At 42.2% G+C, this 27,626-nt stretch overlaps 2 protein-coding genes across 2 annotated transcripts in view; both read left to right on the top strand.

Annotated features, from left to right (window-relative positions):
* The first annotated feature begins 4,260 nt into the window (after positions 1 to 4,260).
* Positions 4,261 to 14,097, top strand: Smim8 (small integral membrane protein 8). Its single transcript, XM_021222357.2, has 3 exons — positions 4,261 to 4,355; positions 11,376 to 11,532; positions 13,614 to 14,097. Exons 2-3 carry the CDS (start codon positions 11,398 to 11,400, stop codon positions 13,770 to 13,772), a joined length of 294 nt encoding a protein of 97 aa, XP_021078016.1. The 5' UTR covers positions 4,261 to 4,355; positions 11,376 to 11,397; the 3' UTR covers positions 13,773 to 14,097.
* Positions 14,098 to 17,276: 3,179 nt separating this feature from the next.
* C22H6orf163 (chromosome 22 C6orf163 homolog) overlaps positions 17,277 to 27,626 on the top strand; it is a 14,091-nt gene continuing 3,741 nt past the window's right edge. Inside the window, exons 1-4 of the mRNA XM_021222436.2 lie at positions 17,277 to 18,135; positions 21,526 to 21,620; positions 22,723 to 22,830; positions 27,078 to 27,280. Of these exons, the coding sequence (XP_021078095.1) occupies positions 17,988 to 18,135; positions 21,526 to 21,620; positions 22,723 to 22,830; positions 27,078 to 27,280 (554 nt within the window). The 5' untranslated portion in view covers positions 17,277 to 17,987. The remainder of the gene's footprint in view (positions 18,136 to 21,525; positions 21,621 to 22,722; positions 22,831 to 27,077; positions 27,281 to 27,626) is intronic.

Below are 27,626 nucleotides of genomic sequence, written 5' to 3'. Positions count from 1 at the left end.
GAGAGAGAGAGAGAGAGAGAGAGAGAGAGAGAGAGAGAGAGAGAGAGAGAGAGAGAATGGATCTTCCTTCAAAGGGGAGAGGAAATTGAATAGATTTTGTAGGTGGACTGGAGGCAGGTGGGGATAGTATCAGGATAGACTAGGTTGGGTGGAGTACTTGGGGAGATGACTGGAATTAGGGATCATTTGGGGGACAAGATAGAAACTTAGTGTAATGGGAATTCCCTGGAATCTCTTAGGGTGACTCTAGCAAAGACTAGGGGGGACACTGTTCCTGAACTGATCATCCTCTGTAACAAGGTAAGGCTTCTGGTGGCAGGATTGGGACACAATGGAGGGATTGCCAGCCACAAAACCTTCGACCTACAATTAGTCCTCCCTGCGAGATGTGCTGGAGTAAAGGTGGCACGAAATGTGTAGGGACTGTCTAACCAATGACTTGAGATCTATGCCACAAGAGGGAGCCCATTCATGACACCGCCTGGAGAGTCAGGAACCAGAGGCTCAGTAACCCACAGAGATGCAGAGACCCACAGCCAAACATTAGGTGGAGCGCAGGGAATCTGAGGGGAAAGAAGGATTATAGGTATCAGAACACATAGAAACAACAACTGGAGCAGGGGCTACCCCCAAAGCTGTTCCTATCTGTGAAACCCTGTCCCCTAACTCAGATGTCCTCTCTTGCCTCAGTGTGAGGAGAAGCATCTAGCCCTGAAGAGACTTGATGTGCCGGGGTGGAGGAATGGGGAATGGGGGTGGGGCTTCCACTCTCTCAGAGGAGAAGGGATGAGACTGGGGGGGGGGAGGGACCATGATCAGGATGTAAAATGAAGAAAGAATGAAAGAAAGAAAGAAAGAAAGAAAGAAAGAAAGAAAGAAAGAAAGAAAGACAATCAGTTAATACAGAAATTCAACAAGACAAGTAACTTAGACAACAAAATAGAGACTGAAATTATAGTACCAGTAAATTATTATATCTTAAAATAAGTGACTGAGAAGAAATTCAGTCTGTATCAAAATGTAATAGTGAGACCTATTAGTTTGTCTAACCAATGTACACTAATAAGGAAACAGTCTAGAACATTGAAAGGAAACCATCGCTCAGAACCACACAATGCTCTCCTTTCCATCTTTATGGACTTAAACTTTATCATATATTTTTGTGTCCCTTTCATCAAATGTTTGAGTAGTGATATGGTAAAGCAACTGTTATCTGTGAGTTTATCAATACTCTACTTCATTCTGGAAGAAACTGTGGAAAATTCAATCTCCATGGAGGAGGTACAGAGTGGTCCTTGTTGCTTGAGGGAGGAGTGGTAAAGATTTGTCAGTCTAAAATGAAACCAAACTGAGCCTCTTCCAGAGGGCCCAGCTCTCTGGGGTTCTGTTTGTTTGTGAGATATTACCTCTCTGGATTTTAATCTCTTCACTGTGCATTTTTATATTTATATTATATATTATATTATATATTTATATATAATAAATATATATAATATTTTATTATATTTTTTTATGTATGTCTATGCATGAGTTTTGTATATGATGCCTTTGGAGGCAGAAGAGGGCATGAAATTCCTGAACTAGAGTTAAAGACAATTGTGAACCTGCCCAGGGCTAGCCCTGGCAGATCTTCTTTCATGTTCTGGTTCTCCTTGAGCATCAGAAGGGATAAAATTTGGTCTTATGAGGTAATTAGGGTTACTATATAATAATAATATGTTTTCCTATCTCAATGCTAAGTCACTTTGATGCAGTAGCCAACCTGCCTTCTGAGTTCCTCTGAGGTGAGAAACTGTTTTTTGCACCTCAGCCTAAAACATTAAAACAGGAGGAGATTAAGTAAGGTAGCCTTTGTTCAATCTCCAGCAGGAACTGCACAGCTCTAATTTTCAGCCTGCTTGTTGAAGTCACAGGAAGAAAAGGGGGACACTTTGGAAAGTGATGTTGGCACTTATTTCTAAGTTGTAAAAAGTTTCCCATGAAAGCTCTCTGAGAAAAAGGACTGTTAATCCCACAAGGTAATAATAAGACTACTATCACAATTTTTGAGTTAAGCAGGCTTTATTAAATACTGGCCAGGACAAGGGACACTGACCAGGTCCATATCCGGGAATCCCAGAGTAACAAATTACGTTAGTCAGCTTATATAATCAAAACTCACAAGGCTACATACTTCCCACTTTCATCCAATCAGGGGCACACATACATCCTGACATACTTCCTGGCTACGTACCTCCCACCTATATATGCGCATCCTGTGCAGTTGGGACAATGTGGGGCCGTGGGTGTTGGGGAAGGAGTGGAGTGGGAGAGAGCCTGTGTCCTGCCAGAGTTCTGGTGCTCTGGGTGGGCGGGCAGACTGCTGTATGCTTTCCATGCGCCTCGGGTCTCATGCATCTGTCTGTGTTAAGCCACTGACCCCACACGGCAGGTGGTGGACAAAGGGCAGCCCCAGGTACCAGGTTTTCAGTCTCCAGCATCCCATGCTGGATACAGTGGAGGAGCTGAGAACAAAATAGGGGCCCTGGGGTGGCACTCGGCCCCAGAGATATGGGAAGAGAGGGCAGGAGGGGAGGAGGCGCTGGATGGTTCCCATGCAGGCGAGAGTCCTTAGTCCAGTCTGTGGCTGCAGCCCAAGAAGGCCTTCCATTGGGAGGTTAGACATGGCTTGTTAGGAGTAAACCTTTCCCATCATTCAAGCATGGAGGACCTTGATGGCCAGAGACAGTCTATGGTTTTAGAGCTTTATTGTAGAAAGGCAGGGGGAAAGAGAGAAGGTAAAAAGAGAGAGAGACGAGCCATGGCCATGTGGAGAGAGGGGGGAAGGGAAAGAAAGAAAGAGAGCTAGAGAATAAGAAAGGTGAAAGCTTAAGAGAGCGAGGAGGGGCTAAACATCCTCTCTTATAGTGGGCTTGCTATCTTGCTGTTGCTAGGTAACTGTGGGGAGGAGTCTAGCTGGAATGCCAGAAGCTTGGGACATTGTCTATATGACTATTAGCCACATGCCTTTCTTGTGGGGGGCTGTGGGGGCGGTAACTTCGACAGGAGTCAGGGGTCCAGGAGACATGATCAAACACCTTCTGGCCCATGTAGGTGGGAATTACCACTCACCGGGTCCCACCGAGGTTCAAGACCTCAGCTCGGCTGGAGACCAGGCTGTCTGTACATAGCCCATTGCCCCACAGGACAACCAGCCTTGTTTACAGAAGTGAAAAGAAGTGTCTTGTTCTCTTACATGAACAATAGCTCCCAGCGTTCCAAGAAGCTATCTGTTCTTGCCAAGAGGGGCTTACAGGTTAGAGGCAATTTCTGTTTTATAAATGCTTAGAGCACAATGATTTAAACTTAAAATATAACTTTAGCCTTCACAGGACAACTCAGGAGTCGGGATGAGAGGCTATAGAAAAGAGAGTGAAGGATTGGTTTTGAAAATTACCACAAACAATGTTTGTCAACCGATAATCCATTAATTATATCATATACTTTGGCTTGGTGTCCTCCTTGTAAAATAAGGCTAGCACTCATATTACTTTTTTTCTTTTTTAAAAAGCCGTGTTTGAGAAAATGCTGATGTATGATTTTTAAAATTAAATATAGACGAACTATTAATATCTATGTGAAAAACAAAATCATCAGTGCTATTAGAGATCCCGTGAGAAGTCTCTTTGACCCCTGGAGATCTAAACTGGGAACCTCTGATTAGAAATCTCTGATCAATTTGAATAGATGGTTCCTGTCTCAGAACGGCTAGACTGACCACAGTCCCAGTTCTACAGGCTAGAACCCTTCACCACCACCTGTAAAACTGCTAATTCCAATCCCCTTTCTTTTAAAGCTCTTCTGCCACACCACCGCTCAACTAAAAACCTCCTATAAAGCCCCAGACTTCTTTTTGGATACTGCACTTCTCTTGGAGACAGCTGACAATTCTAGCCTGAATCTTTCCATTTCCATTGAGTGCCATTGGGTCCCGTTCCCAATTCTGGATATCCCTTTATATAAATATACATGAAACCCACGAAACGAAAGCGTATTTGAATGTGAGAGCCTGAAAGTCAAAGGAGACCAGACTGCTCATCTGAGTTCCAAAGCCAGGGCTCGGCCCGGACCCCTGCTCTACGGCCTCCGGAGCATAGATGGCGCTGTGGTGCGGCTCTTAGCACCCGGGCGGGAGAGCGCTCCGGGAGGGAACGCGCACTGGTGGGCGCGCATCGGCGGGAGCGCGCACCGGGAGGGAACGCGCACCGGGCGAACCGGAAGGAGAGCTCTGCAGCGGGCGTTCGCACCGGACGCCGGAAGTCTCTGAGCATCGCAGCGTCCGAGCTGAAGCTTCCCCGGCTACCCAATTGCCCAAGGTCAGGCTCCTCCAGCTCTCGCAAGGGAGGGTTGTGGTTTGCAGAAGATGCTAGGATAGGTGGCTGACAGTCGACTCTTCAGACTTAACTGACCTTGGTTACCTTGGTTACTTAGGGAAATTCCGAAAGCACTTGGCTTTTAGCTGTGTATTCCTCCGTGCGCTGCGGGGAAGACCGTGCCGGGAAGCCTGCCCGCCGACCACACAAGTTTTCACACTTGTTTATGAAGATTTATACTGAGCTCCGTAGGAGCCTGGGTATCCGACCACGGTCTTGAAAAGCTTTACAGCCTTCAGGTCCCTGCCACAGTGACACTCTTTCCCCAATCCACTAGTGGGGTAAATTACGAGATGGAAAGTGGTGTGTGTGTGTGTGTTTGTATGTGTGTGTGTGGTGGTATTATTCCTTTTTTTCACTTTAAAGTTATATTTTACAGTAAAACTGGATAGAATTCATTTTTTAAAAAATCTAAGCGATCTCATTCCCCGCCCCCCCCCCCCCCCCGTGCGAGACAGGGTTTCTCTGTGTATACAGCTGGCTGTCCTGGAACTCGTTCGTTCTGTAGACAAGGCTGGCCTGGAACTCACAGAGATCCGCCTGCCTCTGCCTCCCTAGTGCTGCTGGGCTTATCTTAGGGTGCTGCGTCTTGTAATACTTTATAAATGCAAAATACTTTCCGCAAAAATCAGTTTTGGAAAAAGATGCTGATGGAATGGGAGTCCACTACAATCGGAAGAACTGGATTATCCTACCCTAGTAGTGAAAAGACATCAAAGGTAGGAAGGTTGGACAATCTATAGGATGACCGCTATTTTGTTAACATCTTTCCTTTTAAGAATGTTAACAATGTTAAATACACATCTATAATATTGCAGTGTATAATATCACTCCCTTTATTGAGGTGGAATCAGAGTTGTCACTTTCTCCAAAGAGAAAAAGCACTTTAGAAGTACCAGAGTTGAGATTAAGCATACATAGTTTCCTCAAGCTATAAAGCCCTGATTCTTTCTCAGAGTTGCTCATATTAATTTAAACTACTGAAGGTGTCCTACTCCAGACTCGAGGTGACTTTCTTAAGGACTAAAAGAGTGTAGTATGTGAAACATAATAACAAGAGTATTTATACTATGGTTAAATGTTCTGTCCATTTGAGGCAGTTCTCTATATATTTGAAAATAGAGTGTTTTTCCTAAACCAGTTCTCATAGTTTATATCTTCATACTTTCCCATACAAGATAATACAGGTAGCTATGCCAGTCTTTTTCTAGTGAATTTTGTGTGTACAGACACAGGTAGTTCATTCGTTCACATGCACACACATGTGCAATATGTGCGTAGAAGCCAGAGGTCAACCTGGTGTTGTTCCTCAAGGGCCACCTACCTCGTTTTCTGAGACAGAGTTTCTCACTGGGTCCTGGGACTTACTGATCCCAAAGGGCTGGCTGGTCTGAGAGTCCCAGAGATGAGCCTGCCTCCTCCACCTCAGCACTGGGAGTTTTACGGACACACCACAGTCTGGGTTTTATGTAGGTGCTGGGGATTGCTGCAGGGCCTCAACACCTCTAATGATTAAAAATATTATCGTCTGACAGTTATCAAGTGTTTATATAATGAGTTTTAGTGTTTTTCTCCCTCATTGCCCATGAGTCCACCCGCTGAACCTCTTCTTCCCAACAGGTCCCTCTTTCCTCCCTCCCTCCCCCCCCCATGCATAAAATTATCTACCAGAGTGAGATCAGTTTATCAATGGGTATACCATTGAGGGAGATGGCACTCTTTCTCATTAGTTAACTGCTAATAGTTCCTCAGGGAGGAGTGGGGTCTGGTGCTTATTTTGTGTGAGTAAGTGTTTGTGTATATGCACCATGTGTGTATCTGGTACCCATAGAGGCCAGGAGAGAGCATTGGACCCCTGGAACTAGAACTGCAGGCAGTCGTAGCCACCATGTGGGCTCTGGGAACTGGCCCTGGTCTTCTACAAGGGAAACAGGTACTCTTAACCCTCGCTAGGCTCTCTCTCTAGCCTAATTCTAGTGAATTTTCAAATGTTGGTTCTCAAATATATTGTGGATCATCCCCCCTGAACAGTAATTTTGGTATTGTAGAGGAGAAAACAAACAAAAAAACAAACAAACAAAACAAACCCACACACACACTAAAAGATGGCTAGCCCTGACTTTGTTTGGACTTCCATGATTTCATAGGCCCACTCTTTTGTATACCCTTTCCCCTCACAAGGAAGAAAGGCAGAGCAACATAAAAAGACATTCTAGTATAGAGCAACATATGAAATGAGTGTAGCTTATCATTATAAACAAGTATGAGAAATTCCCTTCATGGCATGCCCACCCATGTTCTTGATCATTAGTAGGTAAGAAAGAAGTGTGATGGGAAAGGAAGACAGAAATACAGGCACCTGGACAGATCACAGAGCTGACAGGTGCACACATGGGTTAATCACCAGATTATTTTAAGAGTAGTGCAAAGACAGTTTCCATCATCCCCACTGTATGTGTGTATCCTTTAACATAAGAGGTATAACTAGAGGTTGGTTGACTATATGCAAATGAATAAGAGCAAGTTACTTCAGTGACAGATGGCAACAACAAAAGGGCAGAAGCTGAAGAGAGCCATGGGAAGATTTAGGACGGTCAGATGGAAGCTCACCTGGAAGTAACATTTCATTGGAGTGGTAGTGTCGGGATAAGTTATCGCTGTGCCTTGAACTTGTGCTTAGTTCAGCTTTTCAGAATGGAACTTAGGTTTAGTTCAAGAATCCTTGAACTAAAAAGAGCAGTGAGCTTCTCCTTCTAGATTACAAGTTCACTCGCTGCTGGTGAGGTTTGTTTTCCCACACAGTACTGGTAATTTAGATGTGAAGAAAGAACCAAGACTTTACATTCTTCCTACACATACAAAGTTCTGTGAAGAAAAGCCACAGACAGGGACTTTATCGTATATAAAAAGCTTTTGTTCTTTCTTTCTTTCATTATTATATATTATATTTTATTTTATGTGTATTTATTTTATATATTATTTTATACACTGTTGCTGTCTTCAGACACACCAGAAGAGGGCATCAGATCTCATTACAACTAACGTGGTTGCTGGCAATTGAATTCAAGAGCTCCGGAAGAGCAGTCAGTGCTCTTAACCTCTCCTCCTCCTCCTCCTCCTCCTCCTTCTTCGTAAGCTTCAAATCAAAGTTTAATTCACACAATAAAAATTTACTTTTCAAACCTGGTAGGGGAAAACTCAAATTTTAGAGGTTCCTGTGAGAGCTTCAAGCTTCGTCTACAGGAAGACTACTCTCAGCGGGGTATTAGAATAGGTTCTGCCCTCGGTTGCTTACCATCACTGGTGTCCCAAGTTAAGGATCTAAAGTGGTGGTTCTCACCTGTCCTAATGCAGTTCCTCATGTTCTGGTGACCCTCAGCCATAAAATTATTTTTGTTGCTACTTCATAACTGTAACTTTGCTACTGCTGTGAATCATAATGTAAATATCTGTGCTTTCTAATGGTCTGAACCACCTCTGTGAAAGAGTTATTTAACCCTAAGAGATTATGACCACAGGTTGAGACTGGCTGGTTTAAAGACTGGCTACAGGGAACAACTTAACTCTCAAGAGTTAGTGAATCCTACACTGTTCTAAGGTGGAATCAGAAAGTCTGGAATTACAGGTGAAGAGGTCTCGACAGTAATAACCATAGCGTATGTGGAAAACCAATGAGGGAACAACCTTTATTTGACAGATGTAGAAAATGGGAAATTCTTTCCTTGTAAGCTGATGTTCTTAGCATGTTATTAACCCAGTTAAGTACTGGCAGTGAGTATTTAGTGATCGCTGCAGCTATTTTTAAAAACTGAGCACCTAGTTTTCTCCATAACCATAAAGTTGCAAAAATATTGCTTTTCATTCCTGTGAAACAGAAGAGTTAATGACCAAGAATTTGCGTACGAAGCGCCTGAGTACGAATGTTTAAATCTTCATAACATTTACTGTGCATGAAGCTGCAGTCTTTTCCCTGTGTGGTTGTTAACTTGAGTCTGTGGGGACATTGCTTTCTCTGCTCCCCTGCATTATGTGGTAGGAATGATACCTGGAAGAAAAAAGAAGAACCAGAAGACGAAAGACACATTTGGGTTTAACTAGATAGAGAAGTGCTTAGACTACGGAGGTAGCAGGTCCCGTCCTCATTGGAGGTCCCCATCTCGGCTGGGCTGAGAACAGGTAGAAATGGACGGGGGAGGGCTTCAGGCTTCGGGGTCATGAAGGATGACAGAGAGGCCCAGAGGAGTATGAGCCGGGCTGAGTGGTTGGAGGAGACAGTAAGAAAGGAATGGTAGTCTTCCCTCAGGCTGCTGTGGAAGAGGGGGGGGGGAGTAAAGATGGCAGAAATGAGGAAGGAGTGATTGGTGAGACTCTGCCTTAGCCTGGCTGCATACAGTGTGACCAGGACCAAGTGACTTCCAACCTGTACCCGTGATTGTCATACCCGAGAAAGGAGTGAGAGGACAGGAGTGGGGAAGGAGGCAGAGAAGAATGGAAAAAGAGATGGGAAGAGGCATCTTACCCAGCAAGATCTAAGGCACCAACTAAAAGGAAGCAAGTGGCCATCATTCTTGGAGCACATCGGATTAAAAGAGTGTTTATTGTTTGTTTTAAGAGCTTTGGGTCCAGCTTGATGGAGCACACATTTAATCCCACCACTTGGGACTCAGAGGGAGGCAGGTCTCTGTCAGAGCCATCATAGGAGGAGCTAATGACGAGCAGGTGATCTTCCTGAGACGAATCTGCCTTGGATTAAAATCCATGACAGATTTGCTCCAATAGGCAAGGCCCCCAAGACATTCATTTTAAGAAAGATTCCTGGTATTAATGTGCTTTTCCTGTTATTATTAAGTATATAACTATCAGTAGGAATTAGCACACACTTTTGAGCAGGTCTCTGAACAATGAAGATGTACTATCTTGTAGTGGTGCTATATAGACAAATAGATTATAATTCTATAGAAATCCTGATTTGATTCAAGTAATTTTAGGAAGAAAGTCTTTAGAGATGGTCTTTTTTTTTTTTTGATATCGGTTACAAAATTTAATCTACTGAGTAATTCTGATTTAATAATACTCAGAACATATCTTCCTTTATACAATATAATAAATAAATATTTGTTTGTTTTTCTTTTTTTTATTTATTATAGAGATGGTCTTAGTTGCTAGAAAGATGTAATAAAGTTAGAATCAAAAATAGAATGTGCCCACTTCTCAGAATAGTAAAGGCTGCATAATAAGAAATACAATGGGCTTTCATAAATAATATAAGAAAATAATAATAATAATAGAAATAGACTTGGGACAATTTTGTGTTCAAGGAAAAACATTTAGACCCAAGGATAAAGTCACCGGTGTGCACTACAATAAGGCAAGGCCATATAAAAATGGTTGCTGTGAGCCGGGCCTGGTGGCGCAGGCCTTTAATCCCAGCACTCGGGAGGCAGAGGCAGGCGGATTTCTGAGTTCGAGGCCAGCCTGGTCTACCAAGTGAGTTCCAGGACAGCCAGGGCTATACAGAGAAACCCTGTCTCGAAAAACCAAAAAAAAAAAAAAAAAGGTTGCTGTGAACTTTTAATGTGTATACTATGATGAAACACTGCTTTGAACGTAACATCAACATCCTTCTGTAACTCCCATTTTATGTAACATTTTACCTCTGAGGTTATTTTCCTTCTTCTTCTTCTTCTTCTTCTTCTTCTTCTTCTTCTTCTTCTTCTTCTTTTTCTTCTTCTTCTTCTTCTTCTTCTTCTTTTAAAGATTTCTTTATTTAAATGAGTACACTGTAGCTGTCTTCAGATATATCAGAAGATGACACTGAATTCCATTACAGATGGTTGTGAGTCACCATGTGGTTGCTGGGATTTGAACTCAGGACCTCTGGAAGAGCAGTCGGTGCTCTTAACTGCTGAGCCCCTGAGGTTATTTTCTAAAGAACTTTTTGTCTTAGAAGGTATTAAAAAAAAAAAAAAAACAGAGAAGAGAAATAAAGAAAATAAACAGAGAAACCAAAAGAAATGGTTTGGCTTGGGGAGCTTTTCCCCATCCATCCATCCATCCATCCATCCATCCATGCATCCATCCATCCATCATCCATCCATCCATCCATCCAAACGTGTATGTTTGTATATAGGGTATATACTTATGTGTGTAAGCATGCATGAATACTATGGAGCTGACTGTGACAGACAGTCGTGTCTGGCCAGAGTGTGGATGTATGAATGTTTGAATGTGTATGTGTGCATATTTGCCTGTATACAACATCTTAATTCTTTTCCTTCCTCTCTGGTTCACAAAGAGTTAACCAGCTTATCCAGAGAGGCTTCTGGCTGATTCACCAGAGAAAAGGGCACCAGCCATAAATCTTTTCACTTAATCCCCTGCTGTTTTATGATGAGGTGCTAGATAGCTTCTGGCCTCAGAGGAACTCAGACAGGCAGGTTAGCTACCTCAGCAAAGTGACTTAGACTTAAGGCAGGTAAATATTTTATTATTATGCAGCAACCCCAAAATTCTCATAACCCCACTGATGCTCTTCCTCCTCTGCTGCCTCAAGAAGAACCAAGAACAGACAAGAACAACAGCTGGGGCTGTCGTTCCCCACCACCACCCCTGGGGCTCTGTGAGTTCAAGGCTGACTTGGTCTGGTGGGGAGTTCCAGGCCAGCCTAGGCTGCATAGCAAGGCTGTCTCAAATAAACTCAAGAGAAGTTCATTCAAAAATAAGTACACTTTGCGGACCAGGCTGGCCTCGAACTCAGAAATCCACCTGCCTCTGCCTCCCAAGTGCTGGGATTAAAGCCGTGAGTTCAAGGCCAACCTGGTCCACAAAGTGAGTTCCAGGACAGCCAGGGCTATACAGAGAAACCCTGTCTTGAAAAAAACCAAAAAAAAAAAAAAAAAAAAAAACCCAAAAAAACCCCAAAAAGTACAAAGAAGAAAAATAAACTTTTTTTTTTTTTTTTAGGTAGTAATCTTCAGTAATCAAGATGTCTTCAGCACCTGATCCTCCAACAGTTAAAAAAGAACCATTAAAAGAGAAAAACTTTGAAAACCCAGGCCTCCGAGGGACACACACAACCACCTTATTTCGAGCTGTGAATCCTGAGCTCTTCATTAAACCTGTAAGAAAAGCATCCAGGAGGCTTGTTTGCTTTCCCATAGCTTTGGTTTATAGGGAGGAAACTTTATGCCGACTCAGAAGACCCCTAAGCTGGTCATGGTGGCATGTACCTATAATCATGGCTCTTGGGAGAAAAGGCCGGAGATTAAACAGGGCTATAACCTGAGACCCTGTCTTAGAAGGTAAAAGGAAATTTTAAATGCTCGTTCACATAGAAAACTCCAAAACATGCTTTTATATACTGTTACGGAGTAGGTAATTTATTTCTATTGGTGTTGCAAACTGGTGAATATATTTCATTTAATGAATTTTATATTTAAATATAAATTCTACTTATAAATGAAATAAAAATTTAAATATGATAAATATTGAATTATTTCATACTTGACATGAATTTTAGTATTAGTTGTGACTATAAATTATTTTAAGGCTAAACAACTTAAGATGTTAAAGTATTTAAAAACCCTTGACTGTCATATAATTTCAGTTGTTAAAGACGTTTCATAGAGGGAAATTTAAACTGCTCTGAGCTTGTATCCTTTCTTAGATGTTTAAGCAGGTGAAAAAAATGACACTTATTTTGAGACTAAGCTTTGAGAAAAATAATGATACAGTACTTTCCAGTTGTGTTTTTCTTTCCAGGCTCTCTCTCAGCCATGACCCCTAAATATTAATATTTGTTTTGACCAAAGAGGAAAAGAACATAAAATTACTTACATTGTCATAACTGTTCTATTTTATTATTGTTGTCAATTGTGCATTTTGCTTAGTTTATAAATCAAACCTTATCATGGACAAGTGTTACAAGAAAACTACAGCCGGGCGTGGTGGCGCATGCCTTTAGTCCCAGCACTTGGGAGGCAGAGGCAGGTAGATTCCTGAGTTCGAGGCCAGCCTGGTCTACACAGTGAGTTCCAGGACAGCCAGGGCTACACAGAGAAACCCTGTCTTGAAAAACCAAATAAATAAATAAAGAAAGAAAGAAAGAAAAGAAAAGAAAAGAAAATGATAGTGCATGCTGTATAAGGGTCTGGTACCGTCTATGGTTTTAGGTATTTACTAAGGTTCTTGGAATGTATCCTCCATGAGCAAGGGGGATTAATATAGGAGGCATGGAGGGAGAAGCTATTATACTGTTTGTATTGCTACCATGCATGTGCATCATCCAAGAAAAAGCCAATTTGATGAGTGTAAACATGTACAAAGGTAGACATGTCTGATTTATATATTTACAGGGATTTCAAAGGTAGACAAGTAAACTTGTCTTGAAACTTTCCATCCCTTTAATTCAAAGCTATATTAACTAAGCTAGCTCTGTCAGTCAACAGGGTCTCGAGGAAGCCAGTGAGGACTAAAGAAAAAAAAGACATTTAGATACCATTATAATACATTAGATACCATGACCTAGCAAGGGTTGAGGCCCAATGTCAAATTCTTGCCTGAGCATACATCCTTGTCCTAGCCCAATGTAAATATTCTCGTCAATATCCTTGAAGCGGCACCAAGAGCTCTCTACACTATATCACTTTGATTTTAAGAGTTTCGAGTCTCCCAGCAATACTTCAGGGTACTTAAAACAGTGTAGTATCTGTTTCATTTGCTACATTTCTTGAATAGTGTAGGTTCCCAAAGCAGAGGGTCTACGTTGTCACTGCTGTGCGTTATATAAGTTACGAAAGGTTTCTATGACAGTTGTCTATGTGCTGGGCAAGAGAAATAGCATGTGTACCACATTCCTCAGGTTCTAATAAAGTAAACTAAGTTGCAGTTGCAGCTCAGAGAGGTGACAGCTCCAGAATAGTCCTATGCCTCCCTCTGCAGTGGCCTCTCGCCTTCCTGGGGTGGAAGCCTAAGTTGCCCAGGCCACAGAGAGAAAGCTGGAGATGAGAAGCAAGAGTCTTATATCTCCTGTAAATACTCGGCAGTTAAGCTGATTGGATAAATGATTATGACTAATCAAATGATTGAAAATGCCGCCGTTAGAATGCTGGGGCGGTAATCATGGCTTGTCATGCCAAGAGGGAAGTGCTCTCCTTAAATCACTAGTTTTACTGACACTCCATACTTTTCTTTCTTTGGCAGAACAAACCTGTGATGGCTTTTGGATTGGTAACCCTTTCACTTTGTGTGGCTTACATTGGTTATCTGCACGCAACACAAGAGAACAGAAAAGACCTCCATGAAGCCATTGACAGTGAGGGGCATCGGTACATGAGGAGAAAAACATCCAAGTGGGACTGACTGCTGCTTCCTTCAGGTGGAGTGTTATTACAGGCTCCGACACCTTTAACGGAAAGACTGTTAGTGCACAGAATTGTTTCTTGTTCCATAATATGTTAACCAGGGAGAAGAGAAAATTGAAAGCAGTCCACTGTGGTGAGTTTAGTCTCATTACAGCTGAAGGTATTAAATTCTGTATAATAAAAGTACCCAGTACTGTTACATTTGCATGGAGTTTCTAGTGTTTTAAAGTGAATTGCGCCTTCGCAGCAAGGCTTTACTGTTTAGTAGAGAAGATAGTCCGTTCAGTTCTCTCATTTAATCATGATTAAATGAAAGAATAAAACGAAGTGATTGGAGTTATTCTTTAAAACAATGTTATACTGAGCCCAGTAGAAGAGCAAGTGGGTGATACCCTTGAATGCGTTGGCACAGAAGACAGCTTTCTGAGCAGAACAGCGTTAGCACAAGCACTAAGGTCGTCAATTAATAAATGGGGTCTCATGAAACTGAAACACTTCCATGAGGCAAAGGGCACTGTCTTTTGGACAAAGCAGTACCCTATGGAATGGGAAAAGACTTCACCAACTCCACATCCCAAGAGAGGACTAATATCCAAAGTATAAAAAAGAACTCAAGAAACTATATATAATAACCCAAATATCCAATTAAAAATGAATTCCCAATAGAGGCCAAGAAACATTTAAAGAAATGTTCAACATCTTTAGCCTCCAGGGAAATGCAAATCAAAACTACTTTGAGAGTCCATCTTACACCTCTCAAATGGCTAAGATCAATAGCGTAAGTTGATAGCTCCTGCTGCTAAGGATATGGAATAAGGGGAACACTCATCTATTGTTGGGAGGAGTGCAAATTTGTATAGCCACTATAGAAATAAATAGGGCGGTTTCACAGAAAGATTGGAACCCACGTACCTCAAGATCCAGGTATACCACTCTTGGGTGTGTACCCAAAGGGCTCTACAGAGACGCTTGCTCAACCGTGTTCATTGCTGCTCTATGCATAATAGCCAGAAGCTGGAAACAACATAGATGTCCCTCAGTAGAAGTATGGATACGACGCTTGCTCAACCGTGTTCATTGCTGCTCTATGCATAATAGCCAGAAGCTGGAAACAACATAGATGTCCCTCAGTAGAAGTATGGATATGGAAAATGTGGTACATTTACACAGTAGAGTGTTTATTTCTCAGCTTAAAAAAAAAATGACATCATGAAACTGAAGAACTGAATTCAAGTGAGCTGCAGCTAAGATAGAAGTAACTGAGATGGAGACAACTCTGAGTTTGTCCTGCTGGGATGCAAAATCTGGGTTAACCTATGAGCAGTTCCAGAAGCTAAAAAGCCGCTTCAAGAAAGCCCACCTCCCTAAGGAGGAGACTCTGGAGGCCTCGGCTGACGCACTCAAACTGACAGAAGGAGACATTAGGATTTGGTTCTTTGAGGAAAGGCATGAGGTGAAGCTCAAGCGGTTGTCTAAGGCTGTCAAGCTGAAGTCTATGTACAACTCAAGGAGCCAAGGATTGGGGTGGAAGTATGTGTCAGATTCTTACAAAAGAATTAGTTTAACTAACCTCTTGTACAAGAATTGGGTTCCAGAGTTACCGATGGCATGTCACAAAATTTCTGACTCCCTAGCGTAGGGTCTTTTTGTGAATGTTTTTTCAATTTCCTCATTGGGGCTGGGGCTGTTGAGCTTTATGTATTGATGGTATATTAATAATAAAGCTTTTCTGGAAACCCAGACCCTGGTAAGGAAAGACAAACATGGTATGTATTACAAACATGGTATGTATTGGCCTATATGCGGATATTAACCACTAAGTAAATGATAACCAAGATACAATCCATAGACCCGGAGATGTTAGGTACAGAGGAAGGAACTGGGGTGCTGGTGCCACATGGATCTCCATGGGAGGGAGAGATTAAGTAGATTATATGAGTGGACTAGGAGTGAGGTGGGCAGGAATGGGAGGGTCAGGTGGGCAGGGGGAGGGCGTGTGGGGAGAGACATCTAGAATAGAGGGGCATTTGTGAGGTGATATGGAAACCTGGTGTAAAGGAAACGTCCTAAAATATATAATGGTGATCTTAATAAGGTCTCCAAATAATGTAGGAGATGGAGTCCCACCCGGTCAGCTCTTGCCATCAAATGAGACTTTCAGTACTGGGACTGGGGTGCATCCAATTGAGCTGTTAGACAAAGGGTGCCTCGGGAATCTCCAAACAACCCAGGCTGTTGCCAAGACTATAGATTGCTGTCCACACACTGATAGCCAGGCCCCATTGCTCAAGGTAACACCCACACAGCTCATTGAACATGGAGAGGTTGAGCTGGGGTCTACAGAGAACCTTCACCCTATGTTCTAGTGTCTTCAGGCTACCAAAAAGAAATGTAAACACCGACCCAGCCACAAACCCTTTGCTGTACTGACTGCAGAGTATGTGAGAGCAATGGTGACACAGTTTGTGAAAGCAACCAATTGTGCTTTGAATAGGAATGCCCCCCCCCCCCCGAGACTCCTGCGTTTGAATGCTTGGCCCATAGGGAGTGGCAATACTAGGAAGTGTGGCCTTCCTAGAATACATGTGGCCTTGTTGGAAGAAGTGTGTCACTATGGGGGCTGGCTTTGGGGTCTCCTATCCTCAAGCTATTCACAGTGTAGTACACAGTCTCCTGCTGCCTGCAGATCAAGATGTAGAACGCTCAGCTCCTTTTTTAGCGTCATGTCTGCCTGCACTCTGCCATGCTTCTCACCATGATAATGGACTAAACCTCTCCAGCCCCAATTAAATGTTTTGTTTGTTTGTTTGTTTGTTTTTAATAAGAGTTACCATGGTCATGGTGTCTCTCCACAGCAATGAAACCCTAACTAAGACACCAGCCTGTCTGATTTGACTTAGAGCCCACTTCAGGAGATGGAACCCATGCCTGATGCTGCTTAGGTGACCAAGAACCAGAGACTAGATATCACAGAAACCTAGGGTAAAGTCAAATACTACCGTTCTTTAAAAAAAAAAAAAGACAATAAAATGACTCCTCCTAATGACATTCTGTTGTACTCATAGATTAGTGTCTTGCTCAGTGATCATCAGAGAAGCTTCCTCCTATAGCAGATAGGAACAAATGTAGTGACCCATGGCCAGACACTAGGCAGAGAGAGACAGAGACGGACAGACTGAGACAGACAAGACAGACAGAGACCTTGGAACATACTGGTCTAAATGGGATGTCTCCATCAAGTTCCCCCTCTCCGAGCTCAGGGGACCCCAAGAGGCAGAGGGGAATGAAGGGTGCCAGGAAAACGGCTGAACAAAGTTCATATGAGCTCATGGTTTATATGCGGGGAAACAGCACAGGGCCGACATAGGTCTACATTGCATTGGGTCCCCTGATTTTATTTTATTTATATGCCCGAGACGGAGAACCTGTTATCTCTGGCCTCCGAGATACCCATAGACTTTGGACTGCCTCTTGTGCCTCCCCCCCCCCCCCAGTGGGCTGGGGTCTGTGGCTTCCCACAGCCAGACACCCACCTGAGGCTGTGTGGAAAGCATGTGGCAGAAGCCTGTAGCAGTCCGACCGCCCAGAGCACCGGGACTCTGGCAGGACACGGGTGTTCTCCCACTCCCTTTAATCCCCTACACCCACTGCTCGACAACAACCAACAGGTTGAGAACTGCTGCAGGTCTACAAGGAACCAGCCCCTCCTGGTAGCTTGATTGTAGCCCTAAAATCATTTTGGACTCTGGCTTCCCAAAATTCAATAGGATAAATTGTGTTGTAGATGAGTCATGAAGATTGTGTTCACTTACAGCAGCAAGAGGAAACTCAGGGAAATGAATAGCAGCTATTTCTGCTCTCACTTGACATTATTTCAGGTTGCTTTTATGAGCAAAGCTTATTTTACCTAGCAACATTTGTTAAGTAAGTTGACAACTTAATGCTAGACACTGGGAGGGAGAAACTACTTATGTCTTCCCAACTCAGTGCTCAACCTTGGAAGGCAGAGGCTGGTAGCACCATTCTTTAGACATACAGCCATTGCCAAACATGATGAATTATTTCGTCTTTTCCAGGCTCTAGTAGAGTCTTGAAACCCTGCCCCCAGCCCTCCAGCTGTCTTAGACTTCTAGAGTCTCTTGAAACCACCATTTTTTTTCTGATCCTGATATTATTTTAACTGGAAGTAGTAAAAGCGATCAGAAATTAAACTATGATCAGAAATCCAAATTATACAGATTTTGTTTGCTGTGCTGTTTGCAATAAAATAATTCCACCAGCCCCTTTCGGGGAAACCTTCAAACGGATCCATGACTACAAGCCATTTAAGACACGCTTCTATACTCACAAAGATATCTTGGGTAAGTGATTTACTCTTTGGCAGGGTGGTGGCAGTGGTAATGGAATCTTTTGAGAAAGGGTCTCTCTACATTCGTCTGGCTATCCTAGAACACACTCTGTGGACCGGGCCAGCCTCTAGCTCAGAGAGATCCGCCCGCCTCTGTCTCTTGAGTGCTGGTGTTAAGGTGTGTATGCCACCACACTCAGTAGTAATCTTATTCTTTTTCTTTGTTCTAAGCTAGAATAGCATTGGGTGCCACTCTTTTCAGGTTTTCCCTGTTTGAAGTTGCTGGTCTCTGTAGGAATTCCATCATGAAATGGTAACAAGTTGGAATTTAGACGCTCTACTTAACAGTTTTGTGAATGGGATAGAGTTTTCAACCTCTCACTGTTTCTTGTTGTAAATAAGAACATTACTATGTATCTTTTAAACTGTTTTGGAGCTTTAATGTAATATCGTACCTATTCAACACCTGTAACATCATAGTAAATGTGTGCTCTTTTCAACTTTGCCTATTCTTGGGGATGTCCCATATATATAAGACAGAAAATATCTAAATACTCCAATAAGTGAATGGAAGAAACTTAGCTGTTACTTTGTAGCTAGTGACAAAAGCAGATACATACAAATGAAATAGGAATATTTACAACACAGATATACAGTATATAAGCAAATGAATTAAAATTCATATTTCTATTTCTCATTTATACCCAGAAAATTTCAATCTAATCATAGATTTTATGTATATTTTAAAAGGACTCTAAATATTTTTCCTGTTTTCTTTCCCATGTGTGTGGTAAACTCATGGTTACTTGGTTTCATGCCTAATTTACTAAATGAGAAATTACAAATCTGAACTAAAAGACAAGGGAGATAGAATTACAATCATCCTCTAAGACATCAGTTCCAACTGACTTGAACTTTCAGCAAATTTTTGATATGGATTATTAACTGTAATTTCTAAAGTAATTTTTAGACCCAAGACAATACTATTCACAATCTTTGATCTACTTTAATGATTCCTTACACTTTTATAGGATATACAAACAGATAAATGTATGCAGAAGACAGTATTTTATATTTGCTTGCCTGTATTTGTCATTAAATTATTTCAAGTCAGAAGAGTGAAAAGTCTCCTCCTTTATAAATAAGAGCACATTGAAATATCTATACAAGAGGGTTCTCTAGTTGCTGTTAACAACCTTCAGGGGCAGGTGCTATCATGTACATTTTTTCCTTACATCTTTAAAACACTCTTTGTTTTGGAATAGTTTGATTCGTAGATTTCAAAAAGGGATCACAGAGTTCCCATGAGCCTCAGCTTTTCAAACCAATAATCTTGGTGCATTGTCAAAACCGGGGTTTTTGCATAATAAGAAGATGGTCTCAAGTGTGGTTCATAACTTACAAATCTCTTTTCCCTTACAAGTGCAGTTTTTAAAAAATGTATTGCATGTATATTTATGTAACAATCACCACAAAGAAACTTCTTCACTCTATCCATTAATAATCAGTGGCACTTTTCAAAATTCTGGCAGCCATTCACCGATTTCACTGTCTTCATAATGTTATCACCGTGAGAACGGTATGGAACAAAAGCGTATAAGACGTGGTCTTTGACACATATTCATCTGCAAAGTGGTTTTTAGACTCATCGCAGCTGTTTTACTAATAGTGTTTCCTTTTTCAGCATGTATTTTTTGTAAATGTTCTATAGATAACTTCTGCAGTTAAGGCTGAGAACAACACATAGGATGATATTTAAACATTTAAAAGGATAACAGCACCCTGCTTTGCTTTACATTTTTATGAATGTAATAGATGTACACAGGGTTGAGGTTTTATAATATAATCTGCATCCATCTTTATAACAGTGTTTACTGCTTATGTTTAAAGACTCACTAGTGTGGCAGGGGCACTGGAGAGATGTCAGCAGTTAAGAGCACTTGCTGCTCTTACAGAGGACCCACCTTCAGTTTCCAGCACCCACATCAGCTGTAGCTATAGCTCCAGGGAATCTCTCTCCCCCGAGGGAGCCTGATTATACATACAGACACACCTACACACAATTTAAAGCAATCCAAATAAATCCTTTAATAATAATAAATTTTAAAATACTCATTAGTGATCTAGTAGTAGCATTTAATTCCACAAAAATATATCTTTCAGCTGTAAGTAATGGAAGCAACTTAGAACAAAATACATAAAGTTGTGATGGAATTTCTTGATCCTCTTAACAAGAACTCAAGGTGGAATCTGTCATCAAGATTTCAGTCTACCATGTGCACACTCAGTCAATTGTCTGGGCTGGTACTGCAGTCAGGCCTACTCCAGCATCTAGAAAAGATATGAATACAAATGGTGCTAACATCTCTTAAGCCCGATTTAGAAATCCCAGAAGGAAAGAAGCTAGCTTCTCTTTATGTCCTCTGTGCAAAAAATTAGGGAAGAGTGTAGCTTGAATATGTGCCCGATTCCAGACTAGTGTATAGAAGGAAGAAAAGGAGGGAGGGAGGGAGGGAGGGAGGGAGGAAGATGATGCATGATAGTCAAATGAGGGAGTTGTTAAGAGAAGCAAGACCTGTACCACAGCAGGATACGTTGAGCAAGCTCACATACCCACAGCACCTTACTGTAAGAATTTTCAGACTAGACCCTACAACAGTTTTAAGGCCATCTCAGGTGAGATCATGGGCCAACACCGAGAGCAGACTGAAAGGCTCGGTTCTTAGCTCCCTGTTCAGAATTGTCCCCACCTATCTGATTTGGGGTGTCTCCCTACCTTCCCTAGAGTCACACACTTTGAGTGAAGATGGTAATTTGGGGTGTTATAATGTGGAAGTCAAATCAGATCACTCACAGAGTAATAATAAACTAGAAACTTCAGTGCACTCCACAGCTGACAGAGTCAAAAAGACCATCATACTAACGAAAGGCATATACATGATGTATTAAAGAAAGCACCCTGACGGAGCAGGGAGAGAGGAGGCGAGGAAGGTTCCAAAGCTTTGCGAATCCGTGTTCTGCTTTGAGTGTGCCACAATTTGGAGGACATTGACCTTTCACCGCCTGCTGTTTGGACTGGGTATAATGAAAGCTAACGGACTCTATTCAGGCCTATGTGAAGCCTTCCATCTTAGCTAATGGAAGGCTTCCCTTTCTGAGAAGCATCTTTAAAGAAGAGATTGCAGGCGGGTGGTAGTAGGGGTGGCGGTGGTATAGCTGAGTGGAAAGGTGCATGCTTAGCGTGATGGGTCCAGTTCTTAGTGCCAAAAATAATCTAAACAATTGACATCGCCTAAGAAGATGTGTCTCGTAGACAGCTGGCATAAATAAGTTCGCCAGGGATAGAAGGTAAGGCAGAGAGCGGTCTACAATGGCCTATAATCATTTCTCTCCACATGCACAGATATTGGGGCAGGTATTCTGAACAAAGAAGAAGAGTTTCGAGAGGCTGTGCTCAAGGAACAAATTAAAAAAGCAGAAGCCAAAGTGTGGGAAAAGGTAAAAGGGCTCAGAGATAAACCCAAGCCATGTTTTCCTATGCTGCCTTTATCTAAACCTGTAAGTTCAGAAGAGCAGGCAAGACATAGACCACAGCGTCCTGACAAACTGGAGTCTTGGGCATGTTCTTTGCCCTCTGGATTCTGGGCGTCTTCATCTGTAGGAGGGATAGTAATAACTCCCTTCTCAAAGCACTGCTGAGAGGGTTCAGTGAAGGAATGCACTTGACACTAGACGAGGCTTAGTGAGAAGAGGGTCCTGTCAGGAACCTCCTTCCTTCTAAGTTTCTCTCTGCCTGGATGACTCTGGCCACTTTATTCTCATTTGACTGAAACTTAAAGAGGGGATCTTTGTTGTAAATTGTTTATTATGGGCTTTTATATTTATTCAGGACTAATAATATGTGCACTATATAATAAAAACTTCTGAACTAAATGCCCATTTCCCCAAATGCCTTATCTTCTCTGACTCTTCTTATTTACTGTCTTTAAAGTCCTTGAGGCTTCTAGTCACCATAGTGATTCCTACAGAATCTAGAATTAATAAAAATCCAATGGTAAAAGCCATCAGTTACTTAAATATCCCAATATATTTTATGAATTGTATACTCTTTGAATATAAGCTGAGCTTGGGCATGCATATTTTCTTTTTTTCTTTTCTCTTTTCTTTTCTTTTCTTTTCTTTTTTTCTTTTCTTTTCTTTTCTTTTCTTTTTTTTCTTCCGTCCTTCTTTCCTTTCTTCCTTCCTTCCTTCCTTCCTTCCTTCCTTCCTTCCATCCTTCCTTCCTTTCTTTCTTTTTTTTTCGGGGGGGGGCGCTTTTCGAGACAGGGTTTCTCTGTATAGCTGTCCTGGAACTCACTCTGTAGACCAGGCTAGCCTCGAACTCAGAAATCCACCTGCCTCTGCCTCCCAAGTGCATCTGACTAAGGTAGCTACTGTGGGAAGTGGAGGGTAGAAACCTTGCCATTAGGGACTCCGTGGTGGGCGCTAACTTCCATTAAGCACAAACGCTTTAACTTAGCAATTCCTTCAATAGTGACCAGTTTCTCCCTCTCTGCTTGCCCTGAAATATTAATAGACACATGGACCTTTTCTTTCTAAGGCTGAAGTGCTCCAAAAACAAGCCGTGGATCAAGCACTCGAAGATGCAGACGCCAGACACAGATTTGAAATGCGGGTTCTGGAAGAACAACATCAAAAAGACTTAAAGGTTCTCTCTATAAGGACTAGTCCATCGTCTTTTCAGAAAAAGCATTGAAGTCAGTTAACAAGGGGAGAGTGGGTGGGATAATCGCTAATAAAGTGCAGATGCGTGTTTCATAAAAGCTCGGAGGGAACCTCAGATATGAGCTCTGTAACAGCCCTTTCACAGCACGCACCACCGTTGGAACTAAATAACTGGGCGTGTGATTGGTTGTTTGATGTCTGGTTCACTGACATGACCACAGCCTCCGCAGGGGCAGTCTGTCCTGTCACTCGGTTAGCCCTGTCCAGTACTGTGCCTTGACAAACATAGCAGGGATTTAAAAGACTGAATCAAAAGATGAACCTGTCCTCTTCCTTCTGGGCTTTTGGTTCCAAAATTTTTCCTAAATTTGCTTTTTTGTTTGTTTGTTTGTTTTTGAGCCAAATTTGAAGCGAGCTTTAATTAAATACTGGCCGGGATGATAGTCTCTGGCCAGGTCCATTCCTGGGTTCTGAGTCACATTTTGCAGAGGCTTCAAAGGCCGCTCACAAGGATACATATTTACCACCAGGTCCAATCAGGGACAAGCATACATCTAGATGTATTTCCTGTCTACCTATGTAAAGAGGGACATCTTAGCTGTCCCTGAAGTATTCCAGTTGGACTAGTGGTCACGAGATAAGAGGAACTGTTTTTGTTTTTGTTTTTGTTTTTGTTTTTAAAAAAGACCCAAGCAATGCCCAGTTTTATAGCCAGGTGGTGGTGGTGCATGATATTCCTGTCTGAGACCAAGTTAATTCATAATTCTCTCTAGTTGCGTCAGTTTCACTGAAAACAACAGAATCCATTGTGTGTACATACCGCATTTCCCTTATCTGCTCCTCTGTGGTTAGACACTGATGTGGCTAAGAGGAACTTTGTAACTTACAAATTGGTCAACATTGCAAACAGAGGGATTCACTGCTTAATTCAATATCTCTGTCACAAAACCTGCTCAAAGGACCAGAGTACAGAACTATCTTCACATTTGTACAGAACTATCTCCAAGGGATAGGCAGGAGGACAAGATACATGGGCAGAGCAGGAAAGTGGCAGAGATCCCAATAATATGACAGATAAGAACCTTAGGAAACAGCCGGGTGGTGGTGGCGCATGCCTTTAATCCCAGCACTCAGGAGGCAGAGGCAGGCAGATTTCTGAGTTTGAGGCCAGTCTGGCCTACAAAGTGAGTTCCAGGACAGCCAGGGCTATACAGAGAAACCCTGTCTTGAGAAAACCAAACAAACGAACAAAAAAACTTAGGAAATTTCAGGCCTACAAATGAAACATTCATGTTTCAACAAGGAGCACCTCGCATATACTAATTGTGTGCAAATAAGGTTAAATGAGCAGCCTTTGTCCTAGGACCAACAGGGAAAGGGAGCTCTGCCCCACAGTTCCTGTCACAGAGCAGGATAATCCCTGCTTGGCCTCAGCAGCCCACCTCAGCCATGTTTGGCATGGTTACTGATCAGAGTTGGCTCTGTGAGCGTACTGCCCAACTTCAGTACAAACAGGAGAATATACATCAACATGTCCAGAGAGAAAACAAGCCAAGAACTCGAGAGCATGATGCGAATATTAGAACATTTTATTGTACTCTTTCTCTGAAACTGGCTAAGTGTTAAAGACACTTAGAAATATTAGCTTTCAAAATGTTTTACTATTGAAAATTTGATTCTTAAGAGACAAAGTGTTCTCCAGTGGAAACCAAGGTAACATTTCTAAACAACCAATTTTTTTTTCTGTAACTGTTTTCAAAATTAGCCACTTGAAGCCATTCTGTAAAAATTCTTAAAGTTGGAGTCTATTGTTTCTTTCTCTTTTCTGTTTCTGTTGTTTGTTTCTCTTTTGGTTTTGGTTTTGGGGTGTGTGTGTGTGTGTGTGTGTGTGTGTGTGTGTGTGTGTGTGTGAAGATATACATGTATACATGTTTAGTATGTAGATATAGAGATTAGAGGACAACTTGCTAGAGTCATTTCTTTCCCTTCTACTATGAGGGCCCAGGGATTGAACTCATACTGTCAAGCTTGGTGGCACACTCCTTTGTCAGCTAAGCTATCTTCCTGAACCCAGGTTGTCTTTCTTTACTGTCATATTGCCTTTAGACAAGGTTTCTTACTGAACTGGAAACTAGCTGATTTGAGCAGGTTGACTGGCTCAGTGACAGTCCAGGATTGACCTGTCTGTGTCTCCCAATACCGGGGTTACAAGAATGATCAGTCATGCTCCAGTTCTTTACTTGGATGCTGGAAGTTCAAACTCAGGCCCTCATGCTTGTTCAGCAAGCACTGTTACTCTCCTCAGTCACCTCCCCAGGCCAAGATTATGTTTTTTGGAAAAGGGTCTCTCACTACATAGACTAGCCTCAAACTCACGATGCTCTTCTTGCCTTCTGGGTGCCAGGATGTGTTACCACACCCAGTTTTCCCCTACTCTTAAAGTAGCCAAAATGAGGAGTTGAAAACCTTTTCTCCTGGGCTAGAGAGATGGCTCAGAAGTTAAGAGTACTAGCTGTTCTTCCAGCAGTCCTCAGTTCAATTCTTCGCATCCGCATTGTGGCTCATAACTGTCTATAACTGTAGCCCCATGGGATCTGATGCCCGCTTCTGATGCACAGACATTCATGTAGACAAAAACCCAGCTACATAAAAATATATGAATAAATCTTCGAAAAAAGAAAAACCTTTTTCCCTTGAGGACCCTGGATTCTAACAGTTTTTCTGTGCTGGGAATTAGACTGTGTGTCACTTACACTAGGGCTAAAAGTGCTCTATCACTGACCCGTATGCACGCTTCTTCTAATCAATAATTTTTATCATTGAGAAAGTTTTTTTTTTTTTTAAGGAGCTGAAAGTGACAGCATGTTTCCTTGTCACTTGGAGTTCTCTTGATGTGCAACCTCAGCCGAGGACGCCCTGGATGCACATTCAAGAAGTTGCTCCTTCAAGTCCCAGGAAAGGCATGAAAAGAGGTTGAGGAAATTCCACCAGGAGACCCCTTGGTGGTTTTAGTGCTTTATATCTGAATAAGATTTCACTTGAAAATGAGGCTCCGCTGCTCTAAAAAGGAACGAATGAGGGGGAAGAGGGAAGGTAGAAGAGAGGGAAGAAGGTTAAACTGATAGGTTTTCTTACAAAATTGTGACACTTTCTTGAAGGACTCCATCATCTCAGGCAATGATGAGGGGGACATGTGAATGACTCAGTTCCTTAATATTCTCTGACAAGACTGGAGGAGACAAAGATTTACCTCTTACTGAAGGTTTTGAAAGTTCAGAACGCAACAACTGCTCTTCCTAAATATATTTCTAACAAAGCACTCATCGTGCAATTACAAGGAACAAATGTCAAATCTTGGATGCTAATGCAATCCTTGATGTTGTCCAGTGTCCAGTGAGTCCTCTGAGAGTAGAGAGCCAAGAGTATTTGTGTTTGTCGTGTCTTTGCCCAGCAGAGCGCTGGCATCCTGTAGCGTTAGTAGGCATGTCCTGACAGTGACAGGGTTTTCCTTTAGGTACTTTTGTGAGACTTCACAAATAATGGTTTGGCTACTGCTTCCTTTCTCTTGGTTGGAAATATTCCATAGGTCCCCTTCTACCTAACAACAATGGAGTTCTTGTCTCCCTCATTCATGAGGAAGGGTAGCTACCCTAATGATACAGAATGTGGAAGAGCAGTGGGGACTGAAAGACAGGCTTCAGTAAATCTGTTGATATGTGTGTTGCTTGCCTGAGCTTCAAGTTCCCTTCCTGGCTTTTACTTCTGCCATTTTCCAATATTATATCTATATTTCCATGTACGCTGACGCTGTGACAATAAAAGCATTAGTTGGAACTGTAGCCTGGTGATAACCCAGCATCTGTGAGACCCCAGGTTTGGCCACCAGCACTGAAAAAGGAGAGAAAATTAAAAACAGTCAGAAAACTGTAACCCTACCCTTTCTAACCTGTTTCCCTTTTTGCACACCCCCTTTCAACATGATCTTTCATGTGTGTGTGTGTGTGTGTGTGTGTGTGTACATGCAATGCATGCAGACATACACACATACACAGTTTGAATGTTTTACTTAAATTTAAAAATTCCATATGATTGATTCACAGCTTCTTTTAAATCACCTATTTAACAGGTACCCATTATGTCAAGTAAATGATGGTTCTTGCTTCTTAGTCTTCATTTAAAGGCATCAGACCTGTAAGATCTAAGCCCAGTTTTCCATTCCCTTTCTTTAAGGCTCTAGAAGAGAAAACCAAGGTGAATATGATTCAACAGATGAACGAAGAGCTGAGGAGAGAGCACACAGCTGCGGAGCAGCGCATGGTCCATAGGATCCAGAGGATCATGATGGAGTGTCACCGGGAGAAGATGGAGGCTGTGAAGAAAGCCAGGGAAGAAGAGAGGAAGATTGCCCAGAAAGCTATCGAAGACCAGAAAAGGTACGCCAGAGAACACATCCGCAAATTAACATCTGACTCGACTAGACTCCACCTTGAGAAAGAAAGAAGGCTAAGGCATAGAACGGAACACTGCCCAGCATTTTCTTGGTTCTACTGTGGGGTCTATCAAATACTGATATTCACAAATGTAGGAGAGAGGAAGTGGGAAGAAGGCGGCGGGGAGAGAGGTTGATTTAAGAAAAATGGTAGTTGTAGCCGCCCGAGGCCACACTAACTGGGCTCCTGAGTGGGAGGCCAGAGCTGTCTCAGAAAGAACGGTGAGAGAAGTAATGGAGACCAAGACAGCTTGCTTTCTTTCTTTCTTTCTTTCTTTCTTTCTTTCTTT

Source organism: Mus pahari, chromosome 22 (genome assembly GCF_900095145.1).
Source record: "Mus pahari chromosome 22, PAHARI_EIJ_v1.1, whole genome shotgun sequence".
NCBI classification, from domain to species: Eukaryota; Metazoa; Chordata; class Mammalia; order Rodentia; family Muridae; genus Mus; species Mus pahari.
The sequence above is the reverse complement of the archived record's forward strand: the minus strand, read 5'-3'. Positions and strand labels throughout refer to the sequence as shown.

Coding starts and splice junctions, on each gene's coding strand:
- Smim8 (XM_021222357.2), top strand. CDS start 11,398: ATGTCTTCAGCACCTGATCCTCCAACAGTTAAAAAAGAACCATTAAAA. Junction 11,533..13,613: donor CTGAGCTCTTCATTAAACCT/GTAAGAAAAGCA, acceptor TTTCTTTGGCAG/AACAAACCTGTGATGGCTTT.